Genomic DNA, 17,623 nt, shown 5'->3' with positions numbered 1-17,623 from the left:
AATGCAATCTCTGATGAAGTGAAATCTCGTATCAATGTGTTTAATACGATCATGGAACACGAGATTCTTTGCTAGAGCAATTATTGACTTATTTTCTGCATGGATCACAGTTGGATCATCTTGCAAAATTCCAACTGTCTTTAACAAATTTCTTAACCAAGCTGCATGACGGACACATGAAGCTGCAGCAACGTATTATTACCAACGTATTATTGTGCTTGACAAGTGGATAATGTCACAATAGGTTGCTTCTTAGAACTCCAAGTAAATGCAATATTACCAACAAAGAAAACATATCCACTAGTGCTCTTTTGATCATTAGTATCTCCAGCCCAATCACTATCACAATAACCTTCAAGCTTGAATTCTTTAGATGAAGAATAAAGTAACCCATAGTCAAGCGTACCTTTGAGGTAACGAAGAATTCTCTTTGCCACTTTCAAATGAGTAGTTGTAGGAGATTCTATAAATCGACTCACCAATCCAATGTTGAAAAGAATATCTGGTCGTGAGCAAGTTAAACATCTCCCAACCAAACTTTTGGAATATGAAGGATCAACATCATCTCCTTCTTCATATTTGGACAGTTTGGTCTTAGTTTCAATTGGAGTTGTGACAGACCTAGAATTGATCATATTGAACTTCTTTAGAATTTCTATAGTATATCGTTCTTGAGAGATGAAAATATCTTCCTCTGACTGCTTCACCTCAATGTCAACATAATATGACATCAGTCCTATATTTGTCATTTCAAATTCTTAGGTTATCGTCTTCTTGAGATTTTCAAACATACTTGCATAATTTCCGGTAAAAATTAAGTCATCCACGTACAAACAAACTACCAAAATATCTCAATGACCATTAGTCTTAATATGAAGAGAATGTTCATAAGGACACCTCAAATATCCATTATCAAGGAAATATTTGTTGATTATGCTATTCCATATTCTTGGTACTTGTTTCAATCCGTATAATGTCTTTTTCAATTTTAGAACTTTATCCTCTTCACCTTTCATAGAATAACCAAGAGGTTGTTCTAAGTAAACTTCTTCTTCTAGATATCCATTCAAAAATGCTGAGATTCAATATCCATCTAAAAGATCTTCCAATTATTTTGAGTAGCAAGCGCAATTAACAACCTTATGGTTTCCAAACGAGCAACAGGAGCAAATACATCATCGTAATCTATGTCTTTCTTTTGAGAATATCCTTTTGCAACTAATATTGCTTTGTATCTCTCCACTTCTCCCTTTTCCTTTCTTTTTATCTTGAACACCCATTTGACACCTACTGTTTTTTTTTCCATTTAAAAAAGTAGAAAGTTCCCACGTATCATTCTTTTTATGGCTTTTATCTCTTCATCCATAGTAATCTTCCATTTTTCATTTTGCGAAGCTTCTTCAAAATTCAAAGGCTCATTCTCACCAAATAGACAAAAAAGAGTAAGGTTATTAAAACTTTGACTTAACTCTTCAGTTTCATCATATATGTCTCGTAAGCTTTTCATGCTACAAGGCCCTTTACTTGAACTTGTAGATGATGAAGGTGTGTTTTGCTGTGGAGTGATTGGTGATGTTGGTGGTGTTGATGGAGAAGCAATGTCATAGGCTCATCATGATCATCGAGAAAAAAGCAAAATTTTGTAGTCTTCTAGTTTGTCATTTCAATTTCATGATGCTTCTTCATCAAACACAACCTCTCTATTTATCATCGTCTTCTTTGTAACAGGATTGTAAAGCTTGTAGTCTTTTAAGCTTTCATCATAGCCAACAAAAACATGTTTCTCACTTTTATCATCAAGCTTACTACGTTTTTTATCAGGTATTTGCGCATAAGCGATACATCCAAATACTCTCAAATGAGCAATCGATGGTTTTCTTCCTATCCATGCTTGTTTATGAGTTTTATTACACAAGCTTCTTGTAGAGGAACGATTTGACAAGTATACTGCACATTCAACAACTTGTACCCAAAATTGTTTTGGCATCTTTTTGCTCTTCAACATGCTTCGGGCCATGTTAAGTATTATTCGGTTCTTCCACTCAACAATGTAATTTTGTTGAGGAGTAAATGGAACTGTCATAGGTCGACGAATTCCATTTTTTGTGCAAAATGTTTTGAATTCATTTGAAGTGAATTCACCTCCCCTATTTGATCTCAAAGCTTTTATCTCATAACCACTTTCTTTTTCAACAAGAGCTTTAAATCTCTTGAACCTACCAAATACTTCTAATTTCTCCTTCACAAAGTAAACCCAAGTTTTTCGGCTGAAATCATCAATAAATAATAAGAAAAAATTATTCTTACCGAAAGAACTTGGTTTGATCAGTGTGAACTAACTTCAGCGGTCTCCTTGCTCTCAAAGATGATTATTGTGGAAAACTCTTCCTTGATTGTTTGCCATAAAGACAACCTTCACAAAATTTATCTGGATGTTTAACATATGGAAACCCTATCACCATGTCCTTCCTGGCTAATAGTCTCAAGGTATCAAAGTTCAAATGTCTAAATATCAAGTGCCAAATCCAATTGCGATCTTTCCAACATGACTTTAAACATTTAGCAACATGAGTTTAAATGTTTAATAGAAACATTCTAATTTTTCGTCATTTGCGCTTTAGCATTCATATTGTTCTTCATATCAAGCACATAATAAACATTAGAGATAAATTCATGCTTCCCATTCTTTAAATTGATCAAAATTTTACCTTTTTCTTTAACTCAAAATATTGTTCTTCATCACCAAATACCATATCGCCACCAACATATTCATCAAGCTCCACGAACATCGATTTACTTCCACAAATGTGATTGTTTACTTCCACACATGTGATTGTTTGCACCACTATCGAGATATCATGCATTGTTTTCACATGTTTTCGCACCTTTGCATACTAGAAACAATGAGGAATCGTCGCTTTCTTCATCGTTCTCAGCATAATTTGCATTTTCTTACTCTATTTTTCCATTCCCAGGAATAATGGTCGAATTTATGACAATTATAACATTCAACCTGTCTTTTGTCGTACCTCCTTTCATTATTTGATATTTCTCCATTTGACCTTGAATAATGTTGTCTTCCACGACCTCTTGATGAATTTGAGTTTGAATTACTCTCATCAAATTTCTTTGACCACAGTTTCCTCGACCTCGATCTTTAAAATCACCATGACCATGCTTGCCTCCACGTTCTCGACCTTGATTGCCTTTTTTTAGGTTGTCTTCCTTGTCTTTTAATCAACTTTGACTAAAGAAGTTACTCAGTTGTCTGCTTGTTCTTCTTAACAAGCTTCTCTTCATGGACTTGTAAAAAACCCATAAGTTCATCAATGGACATTGTATTCAAATCCTTTGATTCTTCAATAGCTATAACGATGAAATTGAATTTTTCATCCAACGAGTGAAGTATCTTTTCTACTACTTGCTCATCACTTATTGTCTCACCATATCTTTTCATTTCATTTACTACTGCTAGCAATCTTAAAGTATAATCTGAAACTGATTCAGACTCCTTCATATACAGTGGTTCATAATCACCTCACAGTTTTTGAAGGTGAACCTTCTTGACTCGATCTACTCCTTTATATATATTCTCCAAAATTTGCCATGCTTGATGTGTAATAATTACTTCAGAAATTTTCTCAAAATTAGAATCATCAATGGCTTGATGAATGATGAAGAAAGCCTTTTGATCTTTTTTCCTTGTATTTTACAAAGTTTCTTGTTGAGTTTGATTCAAAGTCATATCACTTTCTATTCTTCATAACCATTATTAACAATGTCGCACACACCTTGTGAACCAAGTAGAGCTTTCATTCGAATACACCAACTGCTATAATTTTCTTTCATAAGTCGAGGTACTTGGAAGGGAACTAAATTGTTGTTTTCCATTTGCAAAAAAAAATTTTTTAGACTCCAAACTCAAGTTCTGATACCACTTTGTTGGAAGCGTGTGATGAACATCCCAAATAAATAATCTCAAAATAAAATATTTGAGAGACAATAAGAACAACTTATTGGAAGACTTTTATGTATATTCTACTCACACTTGGATGATTTAGATTACAACATTTCAATCCTATTTATAGGATTGTCATGAGAATAACTCATACCATAATTGAATACAACAAATTAAATCCTACACTTAAATAATGTGAAACTCTTACTAAATTAACTCTAACATTTTTAACTCACATTCTTTTCTAACTCACTTAAATTAATTCACATGGTACTTATTTATTTAAAACATGTTTAATTTTCAACAGGATCACCACCTTTCACGGATTTATGACTATGTGCGTTCGACGAGACCATCAGTCTGTCATGCTATGTTTTATGGGTGGTCTGACGAGATCACATACAACTCAATATCATGTGTATTGATCCTTTGAGTTCACTAACTTATGAGAGTATTCCTACAAGATCACAAGATTGCATGTGTTTCATCGATACACGATATTTTTGATACCTCCTAATAGGAAGTTAACAGATCACCTAGCGGGACCAGTAGTGGGTCTCTTATTGGGTATATGTTTATACTCACTCTTGTCTATGTTTACTATTTCAGGCAAAGGTAGGTAATGGAAAGATGGCGAGCGATAGGAAGGGCCCTTGACATGTCATATAAGGACTCAATTTTGCTTTCAGTTTTCATTACATGTTCACAGTATTGTGACTTTATATAATTTATTTTAACTCGTTACTTATTTATTCTTTTTTTTTTTTTTGCTTTTACCAAATCATAATTTACGGACGTTTGTTTGAAATTATTTAATAACGAATTAGTTTTTGTCCTTTTTTTAAAATGTAAAGTTGTTATTTATTTTAAAGTAATGATCTCCTTAGTATAAGAAGTTGGGTCATTACACTAACATATTTTATCAAAATTAATATGTGATTTAATTAAATCTTGTTAATTAAGTTGTTCATTTAATAAATTTAACTACAATCTTCACATATGATTATTAACAAGTTTAACAAGTAGGATTACTGGTTTACCTTATGAAATAATTTTGTATGGAAAAATTATATTTTTAAAATATTACTGTAATTAAACTAAAAGTATATTTGGAATTTGTAACGCCCAAAAATTAAGATAATTTTGGAGTTAATTATCTTAATTTTATTTAATTATATTTAATTTATTGGGCGTTATTTTGAATCATTTAATGAGAATTATTTGATTTTTGTGAGGATTAAAATTAATTAAATATTTTTTGGATGACTATTTAATTAATTAGAGGTTTTGGCGTGTGGTGTTTGTTGAGATTTTGATTAAATGGTAGGTTAAAGAGGATTAAGTAAAGTTGTGGATTTTTAGTGTTGTTAAAGTTGAATTAAATTAAATAATTATGGATGTTATTTAATTAAATTGTAGAGTGGAAAGTTTGTTGGAGATTTGATAATTATATGTATATGTGGAAATATATATATAATTATTATGAGAAAGAAAAGATAATTACATTTGTTGAAATATAATTATTTAAAGAAAAGATATTTGTATTTTGGAGAAAATATATTTATTAAGGGAAAAAAGAAAAATAATTATATTTTGGAAAAATATAATTATTTGAAAAAGAATAATTATTTTGGAGAAAGATAAATAATAATTCATTATTGTGGAAGATAATTAATTATTCTGCAGAAAGATAAATTTTTCCTTTGGTAAAGCTTGATACCGCTTCACCAATTTTAGTTAAGATTGATCCCTATGGCAATGCTTGGCTTGAAGATTTAAAGTGATGAATTTTTCCCATCAAGGATAAGAGAATTTTTCTACTTCTATTTGAGTAACCTTGGTAAGCTAATGAAATTAAATTAATAACTTGTTAATTTAATTTTGGATCTATTTGGGGTTTCTTTAAAGGTTCAATTGGTTATTTTTTTAGATTTAAATCTTGGATTTTTCCCAATCAAGGTTGAATTGGTTTCAACCCCAATTTTTAGAAAGTTAATTAATTTGGGAGAATTTTGGATGTTAGCTAATTGCTAATTTCATTAATTAAGATACCGAAATTTCCTTTTATGATTATGATCAAATTAATTGGAGAATTTTTACTCTCAGCTATGTAATACTTTGATTTGCTAAAATCTTCAGGTAAGAGATTCTTCTACTAGACCTTTGAATTGAATTTAAGAGACCACATGTAATTATGATTATGCATTGATGGTAGCTAAAATGCATAACTTGATGCTATTGATAATGACTGTCATTATATTGATGATTGATGATGATGACTGATATTATGTTTATGACTGGTAGTATGTTGATGAAGACTGCATTTTGTTAAGAATGATATGATACTTACGCCATGTTATGATAATGTTATATTATGTACATGTTATGGATAGGGTGTACTGTTAACTTTATCTATTATAGTTGTACCCACATAGGTGTCCCTCGAGATCACCACCTTTTTATGACTGTGTAGTCCGACAAGATCACCAATCCAATATGACATAGACATGATTACGAGTGATTCAACGGGGTCACTCAGAGCCTGATTGTCTTAGTGTTTCCTTCGGGTACACTAAAGACTAGTTTGTCTCAGGTGTTCTATTGGGTTCACCGAAGACCAGATATGTTCCTAGGGGATCAAAGATTGCACGTGTTCGTGAACGTGCCAGTTTAGGGGTACCACTTTACAGGACTCTAATAGAAAGTTAACAGGCACCTAGCGGGATTAGTAGTGGGTCCCTTACTGAGTATTTGTTTATACTCACTCTTTTTATGTTTAATATTTCAGGCAAAGGTAAATGTAGTGGAAAGCTGGTGAGTGACAGAGAAGGATCCATGGCATGCCATATGGGGACTCAGTTTTGCTTCCGTGTTTATGTATCAGTGTTTCAGTATTCTGTTTTTAATGAAAATTTAATTTTCATCTTTTCAAGAAAGCGTCTCTTGTTATTGTTTTATTTAGTAATGACCTCAACTTAGTATAAAGAGTTGTGTCGTTACAGAATGACTTAAAAAAAGGGTTTCATTTTTATTTAAATAGTTTTGATAAAAAATTCTTAAAATAAAAACACCTTTTAAAAGTATTTGTATATATAAGTTTTCTTTTGTTTGTTATATATACTAAAAATATTTTTCTTAAAAATTTTCATGATTGATTAGTGGCATCCGGAAGTTGGTCGACAAACTTCTCCCAACTCTTGAAACAAATACATCTAGGGTTAAAGAATAGTAATAGCATATGGGTTATTTTAAATTCTAATCCTAATTTTTAATTAAAATTAAACCTTGCCTCAAACAAGAAGTGGACTATTAATTACAGCCAACTTCACTCCATTCTAGCCCCAAATATATGCTTAGAGTTAGCTAAATAAGTAAATATATATTGGACATAAAATTAATAATTACATATTGTTCACACGAGATTTTCGAAGAAATTTGATTCGTTGAACACGAGATTTCCGAAGAAATTTGATTCGTGGAGTTGAACATGTGTTGATGTTGTATTTACGTTGATTTGATGCGATGTGGTTCGATCTCTAAAATTTGATCCTCTAATTCTCTCTTGGCTTGATGCTTACGCTTGATTTAAGGAAGCGAAGCACGTGATGTTCTTGAAGTTGGAGACTTAGAAGAAAGTTTGTATCTTCAAAGGAGCTTCAATCTTCGAGGGTGTTCTTGAAGTTGGAGACTTGGAAGAAAACTTGTATCTTCAAAGGAGTTTCAATCTTCGAGGATGTTCTTGAAGTTGGAGACTTAGAAGAAAGTTTGTATCTTCAAAGGAGCTTCAATCTTCGAGGATGTGCTTGAAGTTGGAGACTTGGAAGAAAGCTTGTATCTTCAAAGGAGCTTCAATCTTCGAGGATGTTCTTGAAGTTAGAGACTTGGAAGAAAGCTTGTATCTTCAAAGGAGCTTCAATCTTCGAGGATGTTCTTGAAGTTAGAGACTTGGAAGAAAGCTTGTATCTTCAAAGGAGGTTCAATCTTTGAGGGTGTTTTTGAAGTTGGAGACTTCGAAGAAAGTTTGTATCTTCAAACAAGCTTCAATCTTCGAGGATGTTCTTGAAGTTGGAGACTTGGAAGAAAGCTTGTATCTAGATTGAGCGTGTTCTTAAAGTTGGAGACTTGGAAGAAAGCTTGGAGAATTCTCTCTAGACCTTCTGAAGTTCCAAATTCAACTCCTCTATTTATAGAGTTTCCTGGTGGGCTTTTATGAACTTGAGCCTAGTCTGGTCCATGGACCATACCCATGGGCTCAATCACATGGATTTGGGTCATATTTTATTTTTGGGCTAAATTAAGCTTATTGTTTTTACTCAATTGAATTTTAGCTAAGTAAATAATATTTAATTGAACCAAAATAATTAATTTGATTCAATTGCCATAATAAATACACGTGACATAATTAGAATTGTCCAATTTGTCTTTAAATTTAATTTGGGACACATGTCAATTTTTAGTTAATCCCAAATACAATTATTTTAGTAAATGATGTGACAATTTGTGATTGGTTCCAAAATTTCTTATTCAACACATATAATAAGATTATATTCAAATTTTAGAAGTTCGAGGACAAATAAGGGTTTTATATTCAAAATTGAATCATCTCATTATTTGTTGTACTAACAAATGTAACCAGTTTTGTTTTATGGACATAATATAAAAAGAATGAATCTCCGAGAACATGACAAAATTATACATTGAGTCACTATTGCTAATGATAGGGTTAAAATACATTCTGATTGTATTTTGGAATTGTTAAATTCTAGTTTTACATTTTTAAGTTAACTTTTTCACTTTCAACTACTCATAAAACCTTTCTTACTTTAGTTTGTGCTTGAATTTCTAATATTTTTTATAAAATTATTTATGAGATTTTTTTAGATATAATTTACGAAATGTTGGCTCTGAACTTTTTGAAAAAGATTTTCCCATACTATATTTTTTTACGGCGAGGATTTTTAAAAATAAAAAAGAAAAAACACACAAACTATTTGCCGTTAATAGAAAAAGTTCATTACAAAGACGTTTCTAAAAATGGCATAATATTGAAATCATTTATAAATATTAAATTAATTAAAGTCTCCCGGGTCAATTTAAGTTATTTTTTGTTATATATGGTAAAAGGTTCAATTTTTCTCCTATTCATTCCAATTTCCTTTTTACTTTTTCCTTTTTTTCTTTCTCTTTTTCTTTTTTGCCTTTTAGAGACAACATCTGCGATCATTCATGTAAATTGGGTTTTTTCTTTTCTTTTTTATATCTTCAAAGTTTTGTATAATAATGTGGGTAAATTAAGTTAAATTTCCATATCTTCGAAACCAATGGTCTAATTTTACTGTAAAATATTTTATATTTGAATATGAATATCTCAACTTTAAACTAAATATTCCAAATATCAGCAAAGTCTAGCCTAATTAGGCCTCTAGTTTCAACACAGCGTCTCGTGAAAGTAAGATTGGCGCAAGCTACCAATTGTCCCACATCAATAATTTTCAGTTTTGAATAACATTATTTAAATAATAGGATATATATGAAAACCATAATATTACTTAAGCAGTATTTATTCTATAGGTAGTAGGAATATGTCCTTGATTTCTGAAGACACAAGAACCTAAATCCGGACCGTGAGTAAGCTCACAGACCCATGGTCTGCAGCTATAGAGGATGTCTGATGGACTAAATATATTTTTGAGTATTGAGTATAGTTCATACTCATAAGACTTTTCATACTCATAAGATCTCTCAAGTCTTTTTTCTTATGCATTGTGTGAGTGTTTTTGTTAGGTTTGGTTTTTGGGTGTTCTTATGCATTGTGTGAGTGTTTTGTTTGGTTTGGTTTTTGGGTGTTGTTTTTGTGAATGTATGTCGTCCAAAAGACGGAAGTTTGGAATTGAATTGAATATAATTTAATGATGAGTTAGACTTAAATGGATGTGTTTATTTCTCTTCTTCTTTTGTGCTGTGTTGTTTTGTACTTTAATGGATTGTGATATCAACTTCTCCATTTAAATTAATCTCTTGGCGTGAGGAAGAATGTCCTATTCTCTGTGATAACCAAAACATAGTAGGTTGTTAATGTTGATGTTTTTTGTATGCTCTTAACTGTTTGATGAAATGTCGGAGAGAAAGTTAGAGTTGAATTCTCATACGCTTGTGTGATTATGAAATTGGGTGATTTTCTCGTATGTGTTTGTGTCTTTGCTTGGTTGTTAAAACCTTACAAATTCCTCATAAATGAATGTTGATATAACATGTAACGCCCCAGTAGATTAGAGTTCCATTGTTCATCTCAAGAGTATTTTTTTTTAAATTCAAAAGTGGTTATGGAATGAGATTATTTTTGACTTACACTTCATTAAGGTTAAAATTTTCCTTGGTTGGTTATTTTAATTGTTGAGGTTTAAGGGTGAAATAAATTAATTAATTGGGAAGCAATAAATTAATTAAGGCCTTGGAAAGGGTCAAAGGTGGCTTTAATGAAGAGAGAGAGAGGAGAGTTGCTATTGGATTAAAGTAGAAAAGAAAATAATAATAAAAGGAGAAAAGGAAGTATTTTGTGTGGGCTTTATTTAATTTTTTTTATTTTTATTTTTTTGATTCTTTTAAAAAGAGGGCTTTGGGAGGCGTGAAACTCATCACCTTCCCAAGAAAACCCTAGCCCCACTTTGCTCCCACCATAACCGCCGCCACTCTCCTCGCCGCCGCCGATCGACCGCCGCACGCCACCGAGCCGACGCCGTCCTTCCAGCCGCGTCGGAGATCCGTCCAAGCCGATCCGCGCACGTCGAGCGTCCGCCGCACAGCCGTCTCTCGCAGTCGTCGCCCGAAGCCGAACAACCCACGCGTCTACAAGCCGAAGCCGAGTCGCGTCGCTCCGATCAAGCGCTGAGGAGCCGCAGCCGATCCGTCAGCCAGTCGTGTCCGCATCGCCGTCCTTCACACGCCCAGCCACGTCGCGCCGCTTAGATCCGACGTAGCGCTGCCGGAACGTCCGTCAGCCAGCCGTCGCGCCGTCGCGCCGACTGAAATCCAGCAGCCAACGCCTCGCGCGCAAAGGTTCGACCCGGCCGAAAACCCGCTCCGCGACCCGAACCAACGCGTGCCTTCGACCCGAAGGCCGACCCTCGCCGCGTGCACCCGTGCGCCGAGCAGCGCCCGCGTGCGAGCCGTACGTGCGTAGCCTCTGCCCCGAGCCGAGCCGAGCCGCGTCTGTCTGCACCACGAGCCGCGCCTGTCTGCGTCGCGAGCCAAGCCGATCTTCAACCTCCAAGCCGAGCCGATCCCTGTTCTCTTCCCAGCCGAGCCGCCAAGCCTAATTTGGCTCCTCCCACCTAATTTTTGGTAAATTAATTAATTATTTTGGCATTACCCAATAAGACTCAATGTTTTTGGACACTAAATAATTTAATTTGGAACTAAATTAAATTATTTTCCTTTAGGGACGTCTTGGACCAAGTAACTGCTGTAGTGTGGGATTTCTTCAGTAGGGCCTCGAGCATTGCAACCTCTTTCTAGGGTAAGTCATTTCAACTGAGTTGAACCGTTAGTCGTTGGTGACTTAATTACGAATTTTGGCGTATTAAACAGTTAGGACCTCGTTGCTTGGAGGGCACGCTTGCCTTGCGGTTAGAACTCGCCAAGTAAATCTCCAGGTAAGAGATTCTACTACTAGCTCCATGTTTAGAATTATGAGATCACGTATACCTTCAATTGTGCATGTTGAGGACTAGACTGCACGATGCATGAAATCAATGATAGTATGATGCAAATGATGATATGGTTATATTATAGCATGTTGTTGTGATAACGAGAACTGTTATGGCTGTACGACAGGTGTCGAGATGGAGAGTGTAATGATGATTTATCTGTAATGTTATATGATGACGCCATGTGTATGTATATTGCGATTAGGGTACCTGTTAGCTTAACCTGTTAGAGTCGTACCTGCATGGGTGTCCTTCGGGATCACCACCTATTTAGGATTGTGCGGTCCGACGGGACACCAGTCTAGCATGGATATAGATATGACTCGAGTGACTCGATGGGGTCCTCGCATCCCGATTGTCCTAGGTGTCCCCCGGGGCACCGAAGACCAGAGTTACGTTCCTATGGGAGCGCATGTTGCACGTGTTCGGGAACGTGCCAGAGATTGGATACCAGTTACAAGACTCTGACAGGAAGTTAACAGGCACCTAGTGGGACTAGTAGTGGGTCCCTTACTGAGTATTTTATACTCACTCTCTTCATGTCATGTTTTCAGGTAGAGGACGAGGCAAGGGCAAAGGCAAGCTGGCGAGCGACCCGAAGTGACCGTGGCGAGCCATAGGGACTTCTGCTTCCGCTTATTCTTGTCTTTGACTTTAGTACCTGAGTTTGAGTATTCTTCATTATTTACCATCTTTTTTTATGTAGATAGGGCCCGAGTAGGACTTTAGAATGCATTTCGTTTTTGCATAACTACCTTGTTTGGATTTTCATAAATAAAATTTCTCAAACCTTATGCGTTTTACTAAATTTTATGACTTAAACCACTTGTTCTATATTTAGTAATGACTTCGATTCAGTATAAGGAGTTGGGTCGTTACAGTTGGTATCAGAGCACAATGTTTTAGGTTCTGTAGACTGACCTACGATGTAAGTCATTGTTTTGTTTTGGTTTTACTTCACCCTATGGCTATACGGTCCTTCGACACTCCCCAGGTATGTCTAAAGCCTTGCTAATGTTAAGATTACAATTTTGCCTGAATAGACTAGACCTAGAGATAGGTGTGTTAAGTTCTTGTGGTGAAAAGTTTTGTTGGTGAATTTTAGGGAGAATGCCGCCACGTAGAGGTGCACGCCGAGGAGGCGGTAGGGGAGGCAGAGGAGCCGGTCGTGGCCAGCCGGAGGCGCAACCTGCTGCACCGGCGGTCGACCCTAACGCACCGGTCACCCAGGCGGATCTCGCCGCGATGGAGCAGCGTTATCAGGACATGCTGCAAGCTGCTTTGGCGCCTTTCTTCGCCGCCCAGCAGAACCAGGCCGCCGCTGTTCAGGCCCAGGTCGTCGTTCCTCCAGCCCCTGAGAAAGCTCAACCCGTACCAGTTCAACTGTCAGCCGAGGCTAAACACTTACGGGACTTTAGGAAGTATAATCCTAAGACCTTTGACGGATCCATGGACAACCCCACAAAGGCCCAAATGTGGTTGACGTCCATAGAGACTATCTTCCGGTACATGAAGTGCCCAGAAGACCAGAAGGTGCAGTGTGCAGTTTTCTTCTTGGAGGATAGGGGCACCACCTGGTGGGAGACTACTGAGAGAATGCTGGGGGGCGACGTCAGCAAGATAACTTGGGAGCAGTTCAAGGAGAACTTCTATGCTAAGTTCTTCTCTGCCAACGTGAAGCACGCCAAGCTGCAAGAGTTCCTAAACTTGGAGCAAAGCGATATGACGGTGGAGCAGTACGACGCCGAGTTCGATATGCTGTCCCGTTTTGCTCCCGATGTGGTAAGGGATGAGGCTGCCAGGACAGAGAAATTCGTTAGAGGACTCAGGCTAGACCTTCAGGGCATTGTCCGAGCTCTCCGGCCAGCCACTCATGCTGATGCACTACGTATAGCACTGGATTTGAGCCTGCATGAGAGAGCTGATTCGTCTAAGGCTGCCGGCAGAGGGTCAGCCTTGGGACAGAAGAGAAAGCTGGAGACGCAGCCTGATGTAGTACCGCAGCGAACTCTGAGGTCAGGAGGTGTCTTTCAGAGACACCGACGGGAGCTTGCAGCAGCCGGGAGGACTCTAAGAGAGCTACCCGCTTGTACTACCTGTGGGAGAGTCCACGGAGGTCGTTGCTTGGCTGGAAGTGGAGTCTGCTTCAGGTGCAGACAGCCGGGGCACACTGCTGATGTGTGTCCTCGGAAACCCTTTGAGACGACACCGCCCCAGCCTTCTGCTCCCCAACATGGGAGAGTTTTCGCCACTACTCGGCTGGAGGCCGAGCGAGCTGGTACAGTGGTGACAGGTACGCTCCCAATTTTGGGGCATTATGCTTTTCTGCTATTTGACTCTGGGTCATCCCACTCGTTTATATCCTCTGTTTTCGTTCAGCATGTGGGTTTGGAGGTAGAACCTTTGGGTAGTGTTTTGTCTGTTTCTACTCCATCTGGGGAGGTCCTGTTGTCCAAATAACAAATAAAGGCATGTCGGGTAGAGGTAGCGAATCATATGTTAGACGTGACCTTACTAGTGTTAGACATGCAGGATTTTGACGTGATACTACGCATGAATTGGCTGTCAGCCAACCATGCAAATATAGACTGTTTTGGCAAGGAAGTTGTCTTTAACCCTCCCTCTGGGGCTAGTTTCAAATTTAGGGGGGCAGGCATGGTATGTATACCCAAGGTCATCTCAGCCATGAAGGCTAGTAAACTACTCAGCCTGGGTACTTGGGGCATCTTGGCAAGCGTAGTGGATATTAGAGAGCCAGAAGTTTCCCTATCTTCTGAACCAGTAGTAAGGGAGTACCCTGACGTTTTCCCCGACGAACTCCCAGGACTTCCGCCTCCCAGGGAGGTAGACTTCGCCATCGAGTTAGAGCCGGGCACTGCCCCTATCTCGAGGGCCCCTTACAGAATGGCTCCGGCCGAGCTAAAAGAGTTGAAGGTCCAGTTACAAGAGTTGCTGGACAAAGGCTTCATCCGGCCCAGTGTGTCACCTTGGGGAGCCCCAGTGTTGTTCGTGAAGAAGAAGGATGGGTCGATGCGCCTTTGTATTGACTACCGAGAGCTAAACAAGGTGACAGTTAAAAATCGCTACCCCTTGCCCAGGATTGATGACTTGTTCGATCAGTTGTAGGGAGCCACTGTCTTTTCCAAGATTGACCTGCGGTCAGGCTATCACCAGTTGAGAATTAGGGATGGTGACATTCCCAAGACGGCCTTTCGTTCGAGGTACGGACATTACGAGTTCGTTGTGATGTCTTTCGGCTTGACTAACGCTCCTGCAGTGTTCATGGATTTGATGAACAGGGTGTTTAAGGACTTTCTAGACTCGTTCGTCATAGTCTTCATTGATGACATCTTGATTTACTCTAAAACTGAGGCTGAGCACGAGGAGCACTTGCACCAGGTTTTGGAGACTCTTCGAGCCAATAAGTTGTATGCCAAGTTCTCCAAGTGTGAATTCTGGTTAAGGAAGGTGACGTTTCTTGGCCACGTGGTTTCCAGTGAAGGAGTTTCTGTGGACCCAGCAAAGATTGAAGCGGTGACCAACTGGCCTCGACCGTCCACAGTTAGTGAAATTCGAAGTTTTCTGGGCTTGGCAGGTTACTACAGGAGGTTCGTGGAAGACTTCTCACATATAGCCAGCCCGTTGACCCAGTTAACCAGGAAGGGAACCCCTTTTGTCTGGAGCCCAGCATGCGAGAGTAGCTTTCAGGAGCTCAAGCTGAAGCTAGTGACTGCACCAGTCCTGACAGTGCCCGATGGGTTGGGAAACTTTGTGATCTATAGTGATGCCTCCAAGAAGGGACTGAGCTGTGTCCTGATGTAGCAAGGTAAGGTAGTTGCTTATGCCTCCCGCCAGTTGAAGATTCATGAGCAGAACTACCCTACCCACGACTTGGAGTTGGCAGCTGTAGTCTTTGCACTGAAGATATGGAGGCACTACCTGTACGGTGAGAAGATACAGATTTACACCAACCATAAGAGCCTGAAGTACTTCTTCACTCAGAAGGAGTTGAACATGAGGCAGAGGAGGTGGCTCGAGTTGGTGAAAGACTATGGCTGCGAGATCTTGTACCACCCAGGTAAAGCAAATGTAGTGGCTGACGCGCTGAGAAGGAAGGTTGCACATTCAGCAGCGCTAATCACCAAGCAGACCCCCTTACTCAGGGATTTTGAGAGAGCCGAGATTGCAGTCTCAGTAGGTGAGGTTACCGAACAGTTTGCTCAGTTGTCAGTTCAGCCAACCTTGAGGCAAAAGATCATCGCTGCTCAGCTGAATGATCCTTACTTGGTCAAGAAGCGTCGTATGGTAGAGACAGGGCAAGGTGAGGACTTCTCCATATCCTCTGACGATGGCCTTATGTTTGAGGGACGCTTGTGTGTGCCGGAAGACAGCGTAGTTCAGACAGAGCTTTTGACTGAGGCTCACAGTTCCCCGTTCACCATGCACCCTGGGAGTACGAAGATGTACCAGGACTTAAGGAGTGTCTATTGGTGGAGGAACATGAAGAGGGAGGTGGCAAACTTTGTCAGTAGGTGCTTGGTGTGCCAGCAGATGAAGGCACCTAGGCAGCATCGAACAGGGTTGTTACAACCCTTGAGTGTGCCAGGGTGGAAGTGGGAGAGTGTGTCGATGGATTTCATTACGGGACTGCCCAAAACCCTAAAGGGCTATACAGTGATCTGGGTTGTTGTCGACAGACTCACGAAGTCGGCCCATTTCGTGCCAGGGAAATCCACTTACACTGCCAGTAAGTGGGGGCAGTTATATATGACAGAGATTGTGAGACTACATGGAGTACCCGTATCCATCATTTCAGACAGAGACACTCGTTTCACATCGAAGTTCTGGAAAGGACTTCAACTTGCATTAGGTACGAGGTTAGACTTCAGCACGACATTCCACCCTCAGACTGATGGTCAGACAGAGAGATTGAACCAGACTTTGGAAGACATGCTGCGGGCCTGCATGCTAGAGTTTTCAGGAAGTTGGGACTCTCACCTGCATCTGATGGAGTTTTCCTATAATAACAGCTACCAGGCTACTATCGGTATGGCACCGTTCGAGGCTCTGTATGGCAAGTGCTGTAGATCTCCTGTCTGCTGGGGTGAGGTTGGAGAGCAGAGGATGCTAGGCCCCGAGTTAGTGCAGACTACCAATGCAGCCATACAGAAAATCCGAGCTCGTATGCTGACAGCACAGAGCAGACAGAAGAGTTATGCTGATGTACGACGTAAGGATCTCGAGTTTGAAGTGGGAGACATGGTCTTTCTGAAGGTAGCACCTATGAAGGGTGTTCTGAGGTTCGTGAAGAAGGGGAAGCTGAGTCCACGCTTCGTAGGGCCGTTTGAGATACTGGAGCGGATTGGCCCCGTGGCCTACCGCTTGGCGCTGCCCCCATCTTTTTCTGCAGTGCATGACGTATTCCATGTCTCCATGCTAAGGAGGTATGTCGCAGACACGACGCATGTGGTGGACTACGAGCCACTGCAGGTCAGCGAGAACTTGAGCTATGAGGAGCAGCCTGTCGAGATCTTGGCAAGGGAGGTCAAGAAGCTTCGTAGTCGAGAAATTCCACTGGTCAAAGTCCTTTGGCAGAACCATGGAGTGGAAGAGGCCACGTGGGAGAAAGAAGAGGACATGAGGGCTCAGTACCCCGAGCTGTTCGAGGATTAGAACTTTCGAGGACGAAAGTTCCCTAAGGAGGGAAGGTTGTAACGCCCCAGTAGATTAGAGTTCCATTGTTCATCTCAAGAGTATTTTTACTTACACTTAATGAAGGTTAAAATTTTCCTTGGTTGGTTATTTTAATTGTTGAGGTTTAAGGGTGAAATAAATTAATTAATTGGGAAGCAATAAATTAATTAAGGCCTTGGAAAGGGTCAAAGGTGGCTTTAATGAAGAGAGAGAGAGGAGAGTTGCTATTGGATTAAAGTAGAAAAGAAAATAATAATAAAAGGAG

The 17,623-nt window shown here is 39.0% G+C and overlaps 1 protein-coding gene and 1 long non-coding RNA gene across 2 annotated transcripts; one reads left to right on the top strand and one right to left on the bottom strand.

Annotated features, from left to right (window-relative positions):
* Positions 1-209: 209 nt before the first annotated feature.
* LOC107991557 (secreted RxLR effector protein 161-like) lies at positions 210-749 on the bottom strand. Its single transcript, XM_017046668.1, has one exon. It carries the CDS (start codon positions 747-749, stop codon positions 210-212), a length of 540 nt encoding a protein of 179 aa, XP_016902157.1.
* Positions 750-11,391: 10,642 nt separating this feature from the next.
* On the top strand, positions 11,392-12,382 carry LOC127150586 (uncharacterized). Its single transcript, XR_007823003.1, has 3 exons — positions 11,392-11,474; positions 11,546-11,610; positions 12,219-12,382. It is a non-coding gene; the product is annotated as an uncharacterized LOC127150586 (long non-coding RNA).
* The last annotated feature ends 5,241 nt before the right edge of the window (positions 12,383-17,623 follow it).

The sequence above is a fragment of the Cucumis melo genome, chromosome 8, assembly GCF_025177605.1.
Source record: "Cucumis melo cultivar AY chromosome 8, USDA_Cmelo_AY_1.0, whole genome shotgun sequence".
NCBI lineage: Eukaryota > Viridiplantae > Streptophyta > Magnoliopsida > Cucurbitales > Cucurbitaceae > Cucumis > Cucumis melo.
The sequence above is the reverse complement of the archived record's forward strand: the minus strand, read 5'-3'. Positions and strand labels throughout refer to the sequence as shown.